Source organism: Podarcis liolepis (genome assembly GCF_965112155.1).
Source record: "Podarcis liolepis genome assembly, chromosome: 9".
NCBI lineage: Eukaryota > Metazoa > Chordata > Lepidosauria > Squamata > Lacertidae > Podarcis > Podarcis liolepis.
In genome coordinates this window covers 47,702,042-47,721,660 of record NC_139564.1, presented here as the reverse complement: position 1 = coordinate 47,721,660, position 19,619 = coordinate 47,702,042, and the positions used below count along the sequence as shown (strand labels likewise).

The window sequence follows — 19,619 nt, the reverse complement described above, 5'->3', positions numbered from 1 at the left end:
AGCCAGGAAAGTTACTGTAACTACTCCAGTCAGTTTATAACACTGTTTTCTCTAAAACATTTGTTTGGATTAACAATTTAAAAACTTAAAAAATATTTTGGTGGACTTTACGAATGGAAGGAGAGGGGAGGCAATATTTGCAGACTCCAGAATCCACCCAAAATTAGGAGCTGTTGAACCCCAGAACTAGGTGGAAGGTGTAAAAATTGCTAATGGAAGTGTCTGCTGGGTCAAAAACCCTTCTGTGAGCATGAGGGGGCACCAATTAGATTTCACCCTTTGATTTTAGACCTTGTCCTGGCTAAGTAAAGTTTATTTTGCCTATAATATTCTGTCACTTGGACAAACTGGCTTACAGCTGTTAGTTCTTTTCCTGTTTAGGGATACAATGTAAATGCTCTGACCATTGATCAAGTGACTCCACTACATGAAGCATGCCTAGGAGATCACGTAGGATGTGCAAGAATTCTTCTTGAAGCAGGAGCAAATGCAAGTATTATTTTCTAAATAAAATAATTTTCTTCTGTATGTAAGAACATAAGAATAGCCTGCTGTAGACCTTGCACTGATATCAATGTACTATAAATTGTGGCTGGAAGACTCTCAGGTGGCATTCAATGCTTTCAATGGCAAATTTTACTAAACATCGTTACAAGGTGGTATACAAGTTTCCTACCTCTGTTCCTTTCTTATCATCTGCATGTTGCCAGCTCTTTCATTCTCCTGATTTTTCATCGATTGAGAGGGGGAGGACGGGGGGAGACCACCTATATTCCCAAAGCAGAAATATAATATGTAAACAAGTATTTTAGTTCTACTCATAGCAATTTCCAATACTTTAGGTGAATGCTACAACAATTGATGGAGTGACACCCTTATTCAATGCATGTTCAAGAGGAAGTGCATCTTGTGTAGAGCTTCTACTGGAGTATGGTGCCAAAGCTCAGTGGGAGACATGCCTCCCTTCTCCAACTCACGAAGCAGCTAGCAGAGGTAAGAAAAGAGACTAGCTGAATGAATCAAAAACTACATCAGGCATTATAAATCCAATTCTTAGTTTGAGAGATGAATTGCACTCTCTTTTCACTAGGTCATAGTGACTGTCTAGAACTTCTGATCTCTCGGGGCATAGATGTTGACCAAGATATTCCTCACCTGGGAACACCTCTATACGTGGCTTGCATTTCACAGCAGAAACAATGTGTACACAAGCTTCTGCATTCAGGTACATAAGGTTAATTAATATATTTTTACTTTGCTTCTTAAACTGGACCAGAGTTTCATTGTAATGCATAGTGTATTGTATTGCTATGAATGAACTAGTACATTTGATCTGACCACCTTGTTTTGCTAACTTATCTGCTAGGGTGCAAGTGTAAACATTCAAATGTACACATATCCTAACACATGCATTTTCCTAAAAGGATAATCTTGAGGTCATCTATCTTGAGATATTTACTGGAGATGACTGTGTGTGCATAGACAGAATTACATTGACTTTTATAACCTTGTAAAATTTGAGGGATTTAGTACGGACCATCCTAGTCTGCTCGCTCTGAGGAGCCAACAATAGGCACACCACGGTTTATTTTAAAATGAGTAAAGGTTTAAAGATGACAACATGCCAATGTAAAACAAATAAATAGCAGCAAAAGCAGCTTTGTGACTTGAAATGCCACTACAGAAGAGTACAGAAAATAATAGGTTAATAATGCATAAACATGTGAGCCCAGCCACATGTTGCCTGGAACATTCACTTAATTGATGTTACAGAGACAGAAGGAAAGGAATAGAGATTCATCTAACAGTGTTTAAAGACACAGCCTTGCTATGCGGAAAGAGAAAGTCCCAGGGATTAGAAAAGGTTACAGTCATACCTTGGAACTCAAACGGAATCCATTCTGGAAATCTGTTTGAATTACAAAACATTCGAAAACTAAATTGTGCCTTCTGATTGGCTGCAGAAAGCTCTTGCAGCCAATCAGAAGCCGCAGTAGCCCCGTCGGACATTCAGATTCCAAAAATAGTTTGCAAACAGGAACAGTCACTTCTGGGTTTGCGGCGTTCGGGAGCCAAAACGTCTGAGAACTAAGCTGTTTGAAAACCAAGGTACAACTGCATATGTAAAATAGCAGTTTTTTTGTCTCATGAGAGCCAAGTTGGAGATAGACTGGAGGAAATACAAGTCACAGAGAAGAGTGCTAAGGTTGAGATTGTTGTTGTTACCTGTCCCAGTGAGAAAGGAATAAGATGGTAATGCTCCAGCTTCTGGAATTCTTGTTATGACAAGAAGGAACCCTGTTAAAGATAGCAAAACATTCCCCTTTAGTAAGATACTGGCTGGTACCTCTCTGTAAAGGGTCCTGACTAATTCCAAAAACAAACTAACAAACATGGATTGGAGACAAGGAAGCATGGAGCAGGTAAAGGTAAGGACACAACCTAGCTAAAGCCTAAATGAATGAAAGAAGCAGCACACTTCCACATACCAGGACAGGAGTAGTGCATCTTAGAAAATATTGATGTGGAGCAGCCTCCCAATAAAATGAACAAGTTGGGGGATGCCATGTGCACCCAGTTATAGGGTGTGGGGAGAAAAATCTTCTTACTGCCAAACCCTGAATGCAAAAGGAGCTTTTCACATAAGGCTTGGACTTGTTGACTACCGTTTAGCAGCAAAGTACATGAGTGAACAATTCTTAGGACATCCAAGGCTACATTTCCTGTTGACAAAGAAGGGGGTGAGCGTTGACATTCTTAAGAAATGTAAATGGAATATTCTTGCCCCAATGACCTCAGTTTGTTAACAATGTGCTGCCTCCACCTTGCAAAAAAGAGAATGGACTTGGATTTCTCCAGATGGGCAAAAGGATTAGTTAATTTAATTAGGACATGCTATGCTTTCCAGTTGATAATCATTTATTCTCACTGGGGTTTTGTTGTTGTTGTTTTTGCTGAATTAAGGATATGTTGCATTAGATTAGATGCTGGATTCTGGAATTAATTGGGTCATGGCGCAACCTCTTGCTTATGACTAGTATGTGCTGGAATTATTAACATCTTCATCTTAAAACCAGGTTGGTTAAAAGAAATACAATGTAAGTACGGTAAGTGAGGAGAAGGAGTAAATGACACTTAATGTAATTATTGTGGATGCTTCATGATTTTGGCTAAACAAATTTTTACTAATCGTCTTGGTTCAGTTGGAATTCTATACATGACCCAAAATGGAGCAATGGATCCAAACTACAAGAAAGAAAATTCCACCTAAACATTAGGAAGAACTTCCTGACAGTAAGAGCTGTTCGACAGTGGAATTTGCTGCCAAGGAGTGTGGTGGAGTCTCCTACTTTGGAGGTCTTTAAGCAGAGGCTTGACAACCATATGTCAGGAGTGCTCTGATGGTGTTTCCTGCTTGGCAGGGGGTTGGACTCGATGGCCCTTGTGGTCTCTTCCAACTCTATGATTCTATGATTCTATGATTCTATTGTTGACTCATACACAGACTGGGCCTTTCCTTGTCCATCACAAGGATACGCTTATGGTCCATAGAAAAGTCAAATTATACATATAATTTTGGGTCATGTATAGAATTCCAACTGAACCAAGACGATTAGTAAAAATTTGTTTAGCCAAAATCATGAAGCATCCACAATAATTACATTAAGTGTCATTTACTCCTTCTCCTCACTTACCGTACTTACATTGTATTTCTTTTAACCAACCTGGTTTTAAGATGAAGATGTTAATCTAGAGCCAATTAATTTAAAATTCTCTAGGAATAGGAGTATACAATATCCATAACTAGCTTGCATTATATGAACTATATAGGATATTTCAAATGATGACAATTCAGTTTTGCATTCATTTAAAGATTGAGTTCCATCTTCAGCAAATCTCAGAAGTCACACTGATCTTTTATAATGTGAGGATGACAACATCAGCATCCACATCACATAGCTGAAAGTAAGCCTGTGGTATCCCCCTTCTCACCTTGCCTTCCAGACTCTTAATTCTTGTAGCCCACTCACAGGTCATTGCCAACTTGTCTCCAACTTGGGGCATAAAACCGGAAGAGATTATAAACAAACGAGGACTAAGCACAGTTTAGAGTAATGTTATTGTTTATTGAGCCTTTGAAACAATTTTCTCTTAACACAAATAAAATAGCATTTTAATTCCATAGCCTATTGTCTCAAGCAGTTGATATCCCTGCCAACTTTGTATAATCAGATTTCATGTGAAAGGGTGCCTGGGAATGGTAATGGATTGGATGACTGCCAATAAACTGAAATTCAATCCTGACAGGACAAAGACTTGGTGAGGGTGTTTGGCCTGTTCTGGGTAGGCTCATACTCCCTTTTGAAGCATTAGTTTCAAAGTATGAGAATGCTATTAGATCTGGTGCTTTCTATGCAAATTTAAATAGCCTTGGTGGCACAAAGCACCTTTAGACCAGGCATAGGCAACATCGGCCCTCCAGATGTTTTGGGACTACAACTCCCATGATCCCTAGCTAACAGGACCAGTGGTCAGGGATGATGGGAATTGTAGTCCCAAAACATCTGGGGGGCCGAGGTTGCCTATGCCTGCTTTAGACAGCTAAAGCTGGTGCACCAGCTATGGCCTGTCCAAAATAATCCAGAATCATTCGTGCCAGTATTGGATTATTGTCATGTGTTATACAAGGATCTAAACTTGAAGACAATTCCAAAACCACAGTTAGCACAAAATATATCTGCTATGCTACTTACTTGGCGCACCTTTTGCCAGTCATTAATCTTCATGATTACTCCCAAATAATTTCTGGAGAGTTTTACTCATCCCTAGCTAAGTATACACTACAATCCATTATCCTTAACAGATATAGAGAATATGCAACAAAATTAAGAAAATTGTTGACAGCCTTAACAATACTTTTATATAAAGTATTTGGTTCCAGTGTTTAGAATAAGAATCTAATTTTTGAGAACAAGAATTTAGACATTGTGATTTGGCTTTGATTTAATTAATATAAATTCCTCATTAATTAATATATATTCCTATTTTTCCTGCTCTAAATCTATAGGTGCTAATGTACAGAAAGGAAAGTTTTTGGAAACTCCACTACATGCAGCTGCAAAGCAGTCTAGTGCTGAAATAGCAAATGTACTTCTTGAGTTTGGGGCAGACATAAATGCCAAAAATACAGAGTTTGAACGACCTGTAGATGTAGCTACTCCACGGAGTCTGGTGGAAACAGTATTACTTCTACAAGAAGGTAAAGGGGATATGTTTATATCAGAGTAGTAACCATGACTTGAAAATTTGGATTTGGCACTTTTAGGGGAGAGCTATGTATAATTTCTGGAAACAGTGAGTACCAGAGCAAATGACAGCAAAAACCGAATAAAATTAATTGCCATAAATTTGAAGGGATGGTGATATCCCCCATTTTGGAAAACATGATTGGAACAGAAATCCCACCCCCACAATTGAAAAGGTATACCTGCATGGGGGGGCATTTCCATTCTAATCAAGGATGAGGAGGGAAGTGATAAGCTTCTACTGAATAATTGCATCAATAGTAAAACATCTTCACATCTGTAAGACAGGCATTGCCAATGTAGCACCCACAAGTGGAAGGTGCCCACCAGTACCTCCTATGGCACCTGTGAAAGGTTTGCCTTTAAATGTGAACCAAACCGAAGTTCCCTCCCATTCGGAGTCAAGAAGCTGCAGAGATACTGAGAACTGCTGTGGGGGTTACAGAGGCTCACTTGGCTGCTGACCATAGCTTCTTTTATACGGTTTTAACAAAAGACCCTCAACTACCTCCTCTGTAAGTAAGATATGTTAGGAGAGTTTGCAGCTTGGGGAAATAGATTGGAAAGATCACTTACCATTTCTGGAGTTCAAAGGCTTTATTTATGCAGGAAGTAGAGATGACCGAGAGAGAGCAGACAAATTGTCTTAACAAGTTCGGAGAGAAGCAAAATGGCTCAGCTTTTAGAGGGGAAGTTATCTTAGAAAGAGTCTACTAGGAAGTAACAGTGCCCTCATGTGGTTTGTAGTAACACATGCATTAACTAGAAGCTCAGAGGAAATAAATTTATTTGTTATTCTCCAGCAAGGCGAACCAACTCCCACTCTATGAAAAATTGCATAGAAATCCCTTCCCTGTGGAAACAGAATTTCCCTATCCATTTTTTTGAGGGAAAGTATGGTTCCAAGAAAATGGAGAAGGAAGTTCTGCTAAACACTTGTTAACATTGACAGGCGTCTTGTCTGGTGAAGAAAGGTTCCTTCTTCTCTTTCCCCACTGTTACTGAGCTTTGGGTGAATTCTTCAGAGACTCATTTTTTATTTTCCCTCTATTTTGGTGCTGCCTGTTGCCAAGGGGAGAGCAACACATTTGATTTGAGATGTGACAGCTTCTTAACTTCTTCCTGTAGTCACATTGATACTGGGCTACCTTGACCAGCTCTGAACAAGAGTGGTTTTCATGTCTAGGACATTTTTTAGGTCTCGGATAAGTCTCAGATTTTCATTTCATGGGAAAACTGCCATTCTTTTCCTCTCATGGAACTGACTCTTCTGTTACAAGACATTTTAAGTGTGCTGCTGAACTTTCGCATTCAAGTACCTTATATGATTACTTAATTAAATACCTCAGTGCTTTTTATAGAAAACTGTACTGCAAAATGACAAAACAGATGTTGGTAAAAACGGAGGGCACTTCAAATATTCAGTTGAAATATTTATGTTTTTTAATGTTATGCTAGTCAACTGTGAGTTTGAGCATACCATAGATCAACTTTTGTCAACCTGGTGACCTCCAGATTTTTTGACTGCAGCTCCCATCATCCCTAGCCTGGGGCTGTTGAGAATTTTAAGTTAAAATATCTGGAGGATACCAGGTTTCCAAAGGCTTCCATTGTAGGTTGTAATATAATTAACACATTGCAAATTATTGAAGTAGTGAATTGCCACAATTTCTTTTTCTTTTTATCTACTTACAGCTACTCCATGTTCTCTTTGCCAACTGTGTCGGCTACGTATCCGAAACTACATAGGAAAAGCCAGGTTGCATCTTATACCGCAGCTCCAGTTGCCAACCATGTTGAAAGAGTTCCTGCAGTATAGATAAAGTAGTGACTAATTTTTCAAAACTTGAAAAAAAGCAGCCAAGTATTTTACTATATGTTTCATGTGAAAAACTGTTGAGATGGGGAAGGGAGGGCATAAACCAACATTTACTTACTAATATATATCTCACAACTGAAGCTACATTATAATCCAGTGATATTTGGGATTCCTTGAGCAACCTGATGGAGAGGGGCTAATATAGTTAAATAAAATAGAATTTGCTTATACTCTTGAAATTTGCTGTACACTTTAATATAATGTTCACTGATCAGCCACTTCATTTAATTTTATCTTCCTTTAGGGGCTTTTGTGGGGACTGTTCCTCACAGCGGATGTGCAGGAATATGCAGGGATTCCGGGGTCAGTTACAGCATTTCCCAACCCCCTGTGTATTATTGCTAAGGGAGTTTGCCCGTTTAAATGCTGTTGCTCTCTAAGGATCTGCTCTACTCTTCATTCATTGGAGGAGGGGGGATGAAGCTAGAGAAGAAGATGGGAACTGCAGTTGTCAGGAGCAACAGCCTTTTCAGTGGACTGGAGGCTGGAGTGGCAATGAAGGTGTACTGTAATCCAAAAACTCTCACAGAATGTTGTGTAAGTGAGTGTTGTGCAATGCTCAAGACCTGTACATGTGTTTAAGATCTTTTGTTCACTGGCACAGATGAATTATTGTTTGGTTTTGTTATATTCTGGTTCAAGGTGTCTTGTTCTGTGTGTATCTAGAACAATGGGGTGTTAGATGCACTCTATAAATATATATACATATTGAAAGACCATAAAACAGGTGTCTTTTTTCTGCTGTCCCTGCTTAAGCACTTCATAAGGAACACCTACTATGAATTAAGTTCCCTTTCTTTTCTGTTGGTTACATGAGGCACTGTACCATGAACTATTTAATATACAAATCTTTCTACTCCAGCACAAGTTTCATCACATTGACTGGTATTTAAAACTCATTTTGTGCAAATTCTCCCTCTCTCACAGACACTTAGGGTGTTGTTGAGGGGCAGTGAAGGACTTATACCTATCAATGGCATTCATTATTTAACTGTAAAAAAAAAAAGTATTATTTTGCAAACATGAGACTAGGCACTTATTTTTAAAGCCCAGTCTGTTGCTAAGTAATCAGAACGTGAGTGTGGGATGAAAGTAGAACTCATATTTTTTCCCCTTGTATATTTACCATTTAAAAATGGGTGTGCAGGTACTGTAATTTTTATGCTACTTTTAATGAGTAAGGGTGATAAACTCCCTCTGTTGTTTATCATCCAGTGTAAAAAAACAAAACTCTACATAATAATCTTGCTGTCAGATATATTAAGCTGGTGAGGTAATTTGGAAACAATACAAACACCACAGTTCAATATTCAGGCTTTGCAAGATAAGAGGACTCTTTCTCTGCAACAAAGACTTGGGGAAAAGCCAAAACAAACTCTGAATGCCTTCCTAAATGTCAGTCAGATGACACAGACCATGGAAATCTGTTTCGCCTCTTCCTATTAATAAAAATAAATAAATAAAAAATTTGCTTTTAATACTAACATGACATTTTAGAAACTGCTATTGAGTACATTTTACTAGAGATACCTTCTCTAATTGGCTGCTACAGCTCATTTCCACATGCTCAGGCAAAGATACAAAGCCTCTGTCAGCCAGATGGAGTCTTCAGAGTTGAAGAAGCTGGTTTTGAGGAGATATTTTGAGGGGAAGTGAAATATACTCAGAGTCGCAAAGTGATTTCATGCTCTTTACTCAGTTCATAGTGGTGAGGAGGAATGAGTGAATGTCCCCTCAAAGTATCTGCTTTATATACATTATTTACACAATGGGCTGCACATGATTGGCTAATTCTGGAGTTCTACTGTAAGCCAATCAGGTTGCGGATTCACTTATATCTGGAGCATGATTGGGTGGTTCCTGCCAACCAATCATACTGCTGCATTGTTCTAGGACCAATCAGACTGCTGCATTCTGAATCCTATTGTTCTAGGACCAATCAGACTGCTGCATTTTGGAGCCTATTGTTCTAGGACCAATCAGACTGCTGCAGTTTGGATCCTATTCAACTCAGTACATAACAGGAAGATAGTAAATTGTTACTGTACCAGGAGTTATCTCAGACACAAGGGGCAGTATGGCAGAAATCAGGAGGGAGGGGAACTCAATGGTGGTAAAATTGACATAAAATCTTGACAAATAGCATCCACTGGGGACAGATGCTAGCAGTCTGAATGTGGAATTAGAATATTCTTTAGAGGTTTTATTATTATGAAAGTAATAAATGTTATACTTACGAGGATTTGCGTGTAAGCTGTTGTCAAGTGTTGAAAACACCATGTGCTAGGACACACAATACAATCTTAAAAGTATGCACACCGACTGGGAAGTTACCAGGATTGTCAACCAACCAAATGCCAAAGCAAATAAACAAGCAGCCTTAGGTTTATGGTGTGTTCATAGTCAGCAATCCATGAGTTTAACTCACTTGGAACTAAGTTTCATGGAAATTTTGGGATCATTTACCAGCAAATCTGGCACAGAAAATTTCCCTTTCCTGGGACCAAGGCAACTACGTCAATCAGGAAATCCTGAATAGGTTATCACTCATAATTTAAACGTTTATTAGTTGGTGGTGCTTGTTTGTCTTTTTTCTGTTATTTGTGGAGGCGTGCCCCCCCCCCCAAATCAGCGCAAACTCCAGTCAAAGGAGATTTGTATTTACATAAACACATATATTAAAATTACAGATTAGCCCTCAGTGGTGCAATGTGTTAGTGCTTGCATTTTGTATGTTTATAATGTGAACTACCCTATTCAGATGAAGGGCTGCATACAAAATTACTATTAGTATTTTTTAAAAAACATGCTGGTATATGTAAAGTCCCTCCATCTCTGATTCCACAGGCCATGTTGACTACTGGGCTTATAGGAACTGGAGTAACAGCATCTGGTAAGAGTAACAGCTTCTCTAAAAGCAGAATCCCAAGTCTTTCAGCATCAACAGTGGGTTGTATGTGCGTGTTGTTTGCGTGCTGTGGTTTTGTTTTGTTTTTGTGTGTATGTGTATTTGGTCGACTTCAAAACAACAACCCCCCCCCCTTCTCTGACGCAGAACACGCGTTTCCTAGCAACAAACAGCCCTGCGCCCAGGCGTTCCGACGCATGCGCCGTGGCAGTGCTCCTTTTTAAAAACAGAGCGGCGGCGACGGTTGCCGTGGCAACTGCCGTTATGGTTGTCGAAGGTGCTCGCGAAGGGAAGCTGCCTCTCCTCATGTCCTACTCCAACAGCCGGGGGCGCGCGGGGCTGCCCCGGACGGTGCTGCGCTGGCTGCAGAGCCTCGACCTCAGCTTCTCGCCTACTCATTTCCGTAGGTGAGGCCGCCCCCCTTCCCACACGTTGGCCGCCATGACACTTCCCGCCGTACCTGGGCGCCTCGGAGGCTGAAGACGCGCCTCGGCGTCAGCGGGAAGAAGGGGCCTGGTTTGCTTTTGGCTCCCTCGGCTGCGTCTCTCTTGCCCGTGTGGGCGCCTCCCCTCCCGCGAGAAGCGACTGCAAATCTCCCACGGAGCTCTGAGGGAGCTTGAACCGAAGCCCTTTGTTCACACGAATCCCCCGTAAGGCCAGGCCGGCCGTGAGGGCGCTTGCTAGAAAACATGGGAGGCTCTGGGGGAGGGGAGGGGTCGGGTGGCAAAGGCCGTCATTGGGGAAGGAGGGGATTTTGCTATGTGTATATCAAATGTTTTCAGACTGAAGGCTGGGCGAACCGGTGAGCTAGAGAGAGAGGCCCTTTTAGGGAGGGGGGAAGCACCTGTGTTCTGTTGTCATCACTGCTGGCAACGCCTGGTAAGATAGCACCAGCCTCCCCTTTATCCGTTGAGAATAGGTTTCCTTAAAAATTAAACCTGTGGGCTTGCGAAGTTTAGTCCAGAATTATGGTCCACAAGATACCTTTCTTTCCCTAGGAAGAAAGGCTTTCATGGTGGCAGCCCACACTGGAGGATTTGTAGTGGCTGCATCACAATCCTGGATTTGCATAAAGGCAGCAAGCAAAAGTGAAGTCAGGTTGCACAAGAGTAGTGAGCATGGCATGACACTGAGAAGGGAGAAACACTGAAAGGCGGAGGGGAGGGGGGAACTGGCAGTTTTAAACAATGATAAGAGGTTTGAGTAAAGTACTGTACTGTGGAATATTTGAGAGCTCTCATGAGGCAGCTGGGGAATGGAAAAGGGAGTAGTTTGGTTACAGTGAGAAGGGAGATGTGAAAGGGGGGAGAGTGGCAGTTTTAAACTTACAGAAGTTTGAGTAAAGCAAGGGTGGGGTGACACGGGAAAACTGGCCTTAAACAACACAGAGGCTTAAATAAAGCAGAGGTGGAAGAAAACAGGGGAAGAGACAATTTTAAACAATGCTAGATTTGAGTTGAGCAGAGCTTTCCTAACTGTTGTCACGACACAAGTGTGTCGGCTGCAGTGTGTAGGTGTGTCACACACATACGTTCCCTGCATTCCTTCCAACGCTGGAAAGGGGTTAGTTTAACTGCCTATTTGCTAGTAAAACTGAATTACTGTGTAGCAAAATGATGCATGTCTAAAAAGCTCTGGAATAGTGTTAGCAGGGGTTACACTGGGTGAAAGGAGCATGGCAGTTAAAATAAGGTTTGAGTACAGCAAGGACTTGGGAAGGGCTCTGTTAATTTTGGGTGTTAACTTCTGTGTTGTACCCATCTGCTATTTCTCCTTGTTAAAACTGTTTTAAAAAACACCTCAGTGTCCCAACACCTCTTCTTTATACAAACTTCTATTGTTTTAGTACAGCAAGAAGACAAACTGAAAGGGGGGGTGTCTGTTCTAAACTTTCAACTTTTCCATTCATCTTCTGTCTCACGTAAGAACGATCAAGGATGAAGAGCCTTCAAATATTCCATAGTACCTTCCCACAATGTATTTCATTCCTGATACCATGTGTTGTTTTCAATAAGTTCCAGATTCAGTGCAGTAATTTGGAAGGTGCTTTATTAATAAATGCCCATCCATCAGCTGAACTAAGCCTTTTCTGAGTGAGCTAATTGACAGGCTTGCTCTTAAGATTAAATTCATCTTAAAGATAAGAGTAGGAAAAAGGTGACAGTGAAAATGGGGGTACAAAAGCGGTTGCTAAGGTGAGAGGGCAATGTTTTGTGCGCAAGAGGGGTTGTAGAAAAGGAGAGAGCATGGGCATAAAAGTGACGGTGAAAACAGGCAGAAAGTGGGCTTAAGACCAAATAGTGGTGACTTCAGACATGGGGTTGCGAAGGTGAAAAGCTAGCTTAGTAGATATGTGGGGTTGAAAAGGGAAGCTCTAGGGGTTAATGTGAGGAAGGGGGGAAGGATTGGTGAGTAGAGCCCCTAGTATACTAACAAGCGAACAATGTGTATACACTGATGTAATATTATACATTCTTGTGCCTGCATTTCAGTGTTGTGAAATCACATATGATTCTTTTGGTTATTATTGGGTATTCCATTGGCCATAAGCAACAGAAGTTTTTTTTAAAAAAATCCTATCTATGTTGCAGGAATACATGTTTATTCAGTATCTTCACCTATTGATAGTTTAGTAATATATTATCTAGATTTCTGTTTAATGCTGTTTACTCCTTACAGCAAAACCTCTCTCTGGTTTCCAGGAAGACTTCCCTCTCCCTTCTTCTTTATTTATGTAACCTGTACAGCTGGCAGAGGAACTTACAGCTGTTTTGTTGACTTATGGATATGAGAAGGGGAGTGGGTAGGGATTTTTTCTTTCCACAAGAAAGTACTGTAATGGTTGAAAGCTCCAAAATTAATTTGGTAATGAAACAGAGGCTTCCCATCCAGGGAATGCCACTTCTTAATTAAGGCATGTAACTAATAGTGAACTTTTATTTATTTATACATTTTGAGTAGGGATTTTTCAAATGGCTATCTCATTGCTGAGATATTCTCTCGGTACTACCCAGAAGACATTCAGATGCGTTCCTTTGAAAATGGCACGTCCCTACCTGTGAAACTCAGCAACTGGTCACAGCTTGGAAAGGTATTTAATGTAGTAGTGAATTTCAAATATATGTTAAGGAGAAAAGGATGGGAACTTCTTTACTGTCTCACCCATTTTTATAGTGCAGTGCTATACATGTCTAAGATGCAAGTCTCATTCAGTTCAGTGGGGTTTACTCCCAGGTAAACTGATATAGGATTGCAACCTAATCTGTAATTATTTTTGTATGCATGGTGCTTATGTACATACATGTATATTAAGATGTAATGATAATGGTATTTCAAATGCACAACTACTTGTGCTGGTTTTAAAATAGAAAATACTTTTGATGTATGTTTCTTTATTTGCTATGGCCCCAGTGAAACTTTGCATATTTATACTATACCTGCTATGACTATGTTATACAAACTGTGAGGCTAAAATTTTGGAGTCTACATTGTATCTCAGATAAGAATAAAAAACAGTTTTCATGTCCTTCAAGAAGAGCAGATTTCAAATGAATTAATGTATTTGAAACAATTTCTTCCTCCTTTATTAAAGTTCTTTGCAAAAAGAAATCTGCATCCCATCCGAGAGCTAATTGATGGAACAATTCATTGTAAACCAGGAGCTGCAGAAATATTTCTACAAGACATTTATACAATGCTGACAAACAGGCGGTGAGTTATATTTGTAACAACATTATATTTGAATGTTGCAAGTTGATCCCTAAAGATTGATGATACCTGTACTATCTGGTTTGGTATCAACAAACTTATTATTTCTATCAAACAGCTATTAAATAGCACTAGTCTTTCTTAGACTTTTTTCAGAATTAGTGGAACATAAATTCCCCCCAAAAATCTTTATTCCTCCTTACTAAAGGGGGAAATTAAAAGGGGCAATAGCATTTACAACTACATATAATGCAATTCTAGTTGGTGGTTTGATGCATAATATAATTGTAATAATAAAATGCATTTAAAATACCTTATTCCTCAAAGTGCACATGCTGTGTTTTAGAAGTAAGGCTAAAAATATATGAAAGCCCTGGTACCTGCCTATAAATAAAATAAAGCTATAAACAGATTCCGTATAAGATAACGGAATACCAGCAATGATCAGTGGAATATAGGTTATTTTAATATCATTAGATACCTTATGATGAAAAAATAACCCATGTCATAAACATAAATTGGTATATCAATGTGGTCATTTTGTAACATAAATGCCTTTTACAGGCCTCTTGAACATTTGCCTTTTTTCTTTTCTCCTCCTCAGGAGCTCCTTAATGGAGGTGAGCTCATTAATCCATATGTATCATTAATACAAGACATTACACAGGGTGGCCTCTTAGATGAACTCAGGCACCACTTCCTTTCCCTGATCTCCACCAAAGAAGTATTAATAACACACACTGGGTTTTAATATAAAGGCTTCAAATTTCCCCTCTGCTATTCTCTGGTCTTATTCTTCATAGGTAAAGGTAAAGAAACCCCTGACCATTAGGTCCAGTTGTGGCCGACTCTGGGGTTGCGGCACTCATCTCGCTTTATTGGCCGAGGGAGCCGGCGTACAACTTCCAGGTCATGTGGCCAGCATGACTAAGCCGCTTCTGGCGAACCAGAGCAGTGCACGGAAACACCATTTACCTTCCCGCCACAGCAGTACCTATTTATCTACTAGGTTGGCAGGAGCAGGGACCGAGCAACGGAAGCTCACCCCGTTGCGGGGATTCGAACCGCTGACCTTCTGATCAGCAAGTCCTAGGCTCTGTGGTTTAACCCACAGCGCCACCCGCGTCCCATCTTTCCTCAAAAACCCCTTTATCTCTCCCAATCCAACAACTGTCCAAAATCCCAATTGTCTCTCTCACTGACAGTTAACTCCCCACTGAACTGGTATCTCCTGTCAATCAGAGCCCGAAATTCCACAAACCTATCAGACTGAATGCACATGATCCAGGCCTGTCTAACAAAACCTTAAAGTGATAGTCTCTTTCTCTTGCATCAGAATTTGTCACCAAAAACTACTGCTACATAGGCTTGCAGCATTGTAACAGCACAGGGCCTCAAACTGTCACAGAGGTCTCAAAACTTTTTTTTCATTCCAAACACAAATACCTAAATAATTATAATTTCTCCCATTAGTATAAAACATATTCAGGATGAAGAGATTGACTTTACAGACAGTAATTATCAGGATAAATTACCAATGGTTGCGAGATCAACTGCTTCAAGGGCTATTAAGACCAACATTAAGCTAACAGAAATAATGGTGGAGCCCAATATTCAAAAAAACAGACAAAAAGTAAATGCCATTATCAATATGCATATGCGGCGACGGCAGCTTGAGAGGGAGCAAGTTCCAGGTGAGTAGCTTGGGAGGACAAAATGTTTCTTGAATGTCTTCTCTCTATTACATGCAAGAATAATGAACTGCAAGTTTTGCCTTTATTCAGGGTACATCAAAAGGGCTTCCTCTCTGGAAGGCTAAGGAACTCTAGATCCATCTATGATTTATTTTTTCTGCCTTGTAATGATCTTTTTATTGAGGGAGTATTTAATTTTGGCTACCTGATTATTTCTTTGCATCCCTTGGGTTGCTTTCTGCAAATTTTCTTTCCTTTTTATTACTTTATAATTATTGCATTGTATTAGATTGCTTCAATGGATTGTTTTTTCATTGTTTTCTGTTAGCTGCCTTGAGCACTGTTCAGTGGACAGGTGGGATACAAAATATTGCCAGTGTGTAGCTACACTTCTTGCCACACTGAGGGATAGAAGCTCCCCCCCCCGTCAAATTATTCCACACATTCTGATGTGGCACACACAGATTAATCTTCTGGTGGTAGTTAATCCTTTATCCTTAATGAAGGATGGTTTTACCTTTCATCAGTATTAAGTCGTGCTGAAAAGACAATGATCTTGAAAATGTGATGTGTAAATCGCAGTACTTGCACAACAAATTGCTTTGTTTTTAAGAACGGTTTGGTATTAAAAAAACGCTGGGGGAGCGTGCCATTCGTCGTCCTTCCATGATAGTTCCTTCCGTGAGTACAGTGAAGATTCAGAAGGAGAAATCTATTCCTGTGCCAAGTAAGCATTATTTTTCTCTTTTGAAAGTCTCACACTTACTACTTGAATGTCATTACCATTGATCAAATTTAAATGTACATTAATTTTTTCATGAAGGCAATCTTATGAACATTTAATTGAGAATAAATCATTGGGACTTTTGAGTAAATGTAACTTCACACCAGGATGCATGTTTAAACAAATGTCTATGTTGTTCAAATGTATAACCCTCCCTCTTTAATGTAACTTCATTGTGGAGAAGGCTATTGGTTTCTTTTAAATTAAGCTTCATGTTATAAATCTATTCTAAATCTATTTCCTGCAAATATACTCTATTAAATATAAATCCAAGAAGGTGATCACAATATGGTGCCCTCCAGATATTGCTGGAATATAGCTTCAGTCATCCCTACCTCTCGCCCTTTTGGCTGGAGCTGATGAGAGTTGGAGTCCAACAACATCTAGAGGGCACCAGATTGGTTTCCCTGATCTGAAGTTTTCAACCAATTAAAATACTTAATAGGCTGTCTTAATCTGTTGTTGAAATTTAGATAAATGTGTCTATTAATTACTCAAAATCTTCATACCGTGATGAGATAAAAGAAGTGCAAAATAACTTAGTTTAATAAACAATGTCAATTTAATTAAAAATAAACTGTGATCGTGCCAGCTTTGTGAAGTTCAGAGATGATCCAGTAGCAGATTTAGAATAGCTTAGATTGATAAAGCCTGCCTTATAAAGGATTCTTAAAAGATGCCACTTAAAAAGTGCTTTGTTTTGTAACTGCATTTGTTGGGATGTAAAAGTACTGGCCTTTTTTTCTGCTTAGGTGTAGCATCCACAGAAATCAGAGGCAAAACGGGTGTTCATTTCAAAACCGTCCAAGTGAAACAAGCTGAGCTGCCCTTTAGAGGTGAATTAAATTCTGGCACCTTAAACCATCTTAAAGAATTGTAACTAGAGAAGTTTGAGAGAGCTCTTTTTGAACACAACAGAAGTCTTATGAAGTCTTTGCTACCATATTGGAGAACATGTGCCTTACTACTATGCTCAATAAAGCATTTGTGCTGAGGTAAATACAAACTTGGAAGCTGGGAGGTGCACAGATATAAGCTAAATGAAAAGCAGATTATCAATGCTTTTTACACTTTATTGGATTCTCAAAAGTGACTTCTTCTAATGCTGGTGTATCTACCCTTGTATTCATAGGTAATGGTGCAAGTTTAATAAAACATGATTATTAGGGCAAGCTGGGTTTATATTTTCAAACATTTTTCCTAGCATTAAAAATAAAACAATCTAAAATGTTTTATTTTGGTGAAATCTATAATCCTGAGCAAGCTTTTGAGCAAAGCTTGGTAGAAAGTAATGTCATACATAATTAAATGTTAAAATCAGCCAACCTCGCTAACTGTAAGGAATTTCTCCCAATAGCATTTTAAGTACTTAACATATTTTTTGCACTCTAACTTTGGTGTGTCCCCTTAGATCACCTATACTTTGTTCTAATGTAAAAGTTTCCTTCTGTGTGGTCTTTCTGACTTCAGTAATGAAAACATTTTCTGTTTATTGATATGGATACTGAATTTCTGTGAGCAGAAACCCTTTTCATGGGAATACCCCTCTGTGAGGGCGTAGAGACTGCTTTTTTGCTGAGTTTGTCTCACCCTTACAGCCCGCTGAAAAGGTTCTTTAAGGAGTTTGAGAGACTCTGTTGAATAATATGAGAGGTTGCATGGGGACCTATAGCAGAAAGGGGAAACTTGTTGAAATAGCCTCCCTGCATTTTTCAGTAAGAACTTCTATTTGCAGAAGGGCCATTCAGTCCAACACAGTGATAACTAAATGTATCTCATATGCATGTATTATTAAGAAGATATAATGCATTTTGCTACCTGTTGGTGCTCCTAACTTCGGTGCTGGGACAGGACAGAAGTAGAAAAAAGTAAAATTTAACTATTGTTTTGACAAAATACTACCTATTCTTTTATAGCTTGACGTGAATAAGATGATTTTTTTTTTTTTTTAGTCTTTGGTTCCACATTTTTAGGACATTGACAAACTGGAGTTTATTCTGAGCTGGCTGGCCCGGATGGTGAGGGGTAACAAGCAGTTGAGTTAGCTGTGTGTGCCCACACACTTTACAGCTTTGGTTTTTCTGGCCTCTTTCATTGCAAAATCATGAATTACCTGTTATATCTTTAGTCTACAAGCTCAGACATTTCAACAAACATGAAAGATAGGAGTTCTGCTATAGCTATTTTTTTGTAAACAACATACTGAATATAGTAGTGTTAATGACATGACCATATGCATCTGACAGTTTTTCTTAATCAGGTAGTCACTAGCTTAAGGCAGGGTTCCATCACAAACCAATAAATTTAGGTTACAAATTTAGGTTGCACAATTAAAGCTGGTTGGGAGGTCTTGTACAACAGACCAACTTTGCGCCCAGAATCAGACTTTAGCGATGGGGAAATGCACTAGACAGTGTACGATAATGTTTGTGTGACACAATGTCTAACCTTGTGAACAAATAAGGATGAATATGCAATAAATAGATTATCTAGAAGTGACTGGTCTCTATATTGAAATCATTTTCATCTTTGTTGTGTTTATTTACTTCCCTAGTTGGTATATTACCCAAACCAGGCTATAGAAAGTTCTTGTCTGTTTTGAACTGAAGGATTGGCTCTTTCATTTAGCTTAACTTCTCTTTTTAACCTTCTTACAGTTCTGGCTGCTTGATCTGTATTTATAGCCAGACATGGAATTATTGTCTGTGCACTGGACATTCACTAGCATATATTCTAGACCTATAAATCCTACCACCAACACGGGCTTCCATTGGCCTCGAGTTCTTTGTCCATCTTCCTTGCCTAGACAAATTTTGGGACTGATAGCTTTTGAAGCTGCCACACAAGCAAGCACAAGTTTTTATTTCTTACACTCTTAAAGTTCTAGTTTAACTGCAGAAATACATACTTCCTGTTCCAGAGCAGGCTTTGGGACAGCATCTCACTGCTTGTTCTGCTCTAACATTGTTACTGATTGGCTCCAGAAAATTTCATAAAATCTGGAGAATAGCTACAGAGGGAAATCTAGTTCCATAAATTTATTCAAGCTTGGCCAACATTTTATTCATCACTTTGTTCGCCTCACGATACTGGGGTTGCAGCCTGTGTCCTAGTAGAAATGTGTACCCTTCCCTGGTAGGAACAAGTGAAAATTTCAAGTACTCTCGTTCACTCCCTGCCTTCAGATAAAACTCTTGTTTTATTAACACAGGAAGCTGCCTTATACAAAGTTAAGACCACTGACTCAATATTGTCTACAGTGACTGGCTGCTGCAGCTCTCCAGGATTTCAGACAGTATCTCTCCCAGCCCTACCTGGAGCCTGGTACCTTCTGCATGCA

At 39.5% G+C, this 19,619-nt stretch overlaps 2 protein-coding genes and 1 long non-coding RNA gene across 17 annotated transcripts in view; 2 read left to right on the top strand and 1 right to left on the bottom strand.

Annotated features, from left to right (window-relative positions):
- Positions 1 to 7,909, top strand: part of ASB5 (ankyrin repeat and SOCS box containing 5) — a 32,003-nt gene extending 24,094 nt beyond the window's left edge. For all 3 annotated transcript variants that reach the window (XM_083520339.1, XM_083520340.1, XM_083520341.1), the window contains 5 exons: positions 382 to 489; positions 843 to 993; positions 1,091 to 1,225; positions 5,069 to 5,260; positions 7,002 to 7,909. In XM_083520339.1, the coding sequence (XP_083376465.1) occupies positions 382 to 489; positions 843 to 993; positions 1,091 to 1,225; positions 5,069 to 5,260; positions 7,002 to 7,129 (714 nt within the window). In that variant the 3' untranslated portion in view covers positions 7,130 to 7,909. The remainder of the gene's footprint in view (positions 1 to 381; positions 490 to 842; positions 994 to 1,090; positions 1,226 to 5,068; positions 5,261 to 7,001) is intronic.
- Positions 1 to 13,057, bottom strand: part of LOC310714758 — a 34,907-nt gene extending 21,850 nt beyond the window's left edge. For 3 of the 12 annotated variants that reach the window (XR_014530032.1, XR_014530033.1, XR_014530036.1), the window contains exons 1-6: positions 10,938 to 13,057; positions 8,716 to 8,808; positions 8,481 to 8,624; positions 7,000 to 7,114; positions 2,227 to 2,298; positions 677 to 767 (exon numbers count right to left, since the gene is read on the bottom strand). This is a non-coding gene — a long non-coding RNA (uncharacterized lncRNA). Of the gene's footprint in view, positions 1 to 608; positions 768 to 2,226; positions 2,299 to 6,999; positions 7,115 to 8,480; positions 8,625 to 8,715; positions 8,809 to 9,422; positions 10,276 to 10,553; positions 10,725 to 10,937 lie in introns of those variants that run through there. The other 9 variants (XR_014530038.1, XR_014530041.1, XR_014530037.1 and 6 more) reach the window with 9 other exon arrangements.
- Positions 10,276 to 18,778, top strand: SPATA4 (spermatogenesis associated 4). Of its 2 annotated transcripts, none has more exons than XM_083520350.1 (6): positions 10,276 to 10,496; positions 13,108 to 13,184; positions 13,686 to 13,804; positions 15,275 to 15,495; positions 16,109 to 16,222; positions 17,032 to 18,778. In XM_083520350.1, the coding sequence occupies exons 1-6, from the start codon at positions 10,358 to 10,360 to the stop codon at positions 17,157 to 17,159; spliced, it is 798 nt and encodes a 265-aa protein (XP_083376476.1). In that variant the 5' UTR covers positions 10,276 to 10,357; the 3' UTR covers positions 17,160 to 18,778. The 2 variants fall into 2 exon arrangements, with proteins under 2 accessions (XP_083376476.1, XP_083376475.1); XM_083520349.1 differs by having other exon boundaries at positions 10,280 to 10,500; positions 13,055 to 13,184.
- Positions 18,779 to 19,619: the final 841 nt, after the last annotated feature.

Coding starts and splice junctions, on each gene's coding strand:
- SPATA4 (XM_083520349.1), top strand. CDS start 10,358: ATGGTTGTCGAAGGTGCTCGCGAAGGGAAGCTGCCTCTCCTCATGTCC. Junction 15,496..16,108: donor TGAGAGGGAGCAAGTTCCAG/GTGAGTAGCTTG, acceptor TTTGTTTTTAAG/AACGGTTTGGTATTAAAAAA. Junction 16,223..17,031: donor GAAATCTATTCCTGTGCCAA/GTAAGCATTATT, acceptor TTTTCTGCTTAG/GTGTAGCATCCACAGAAATC.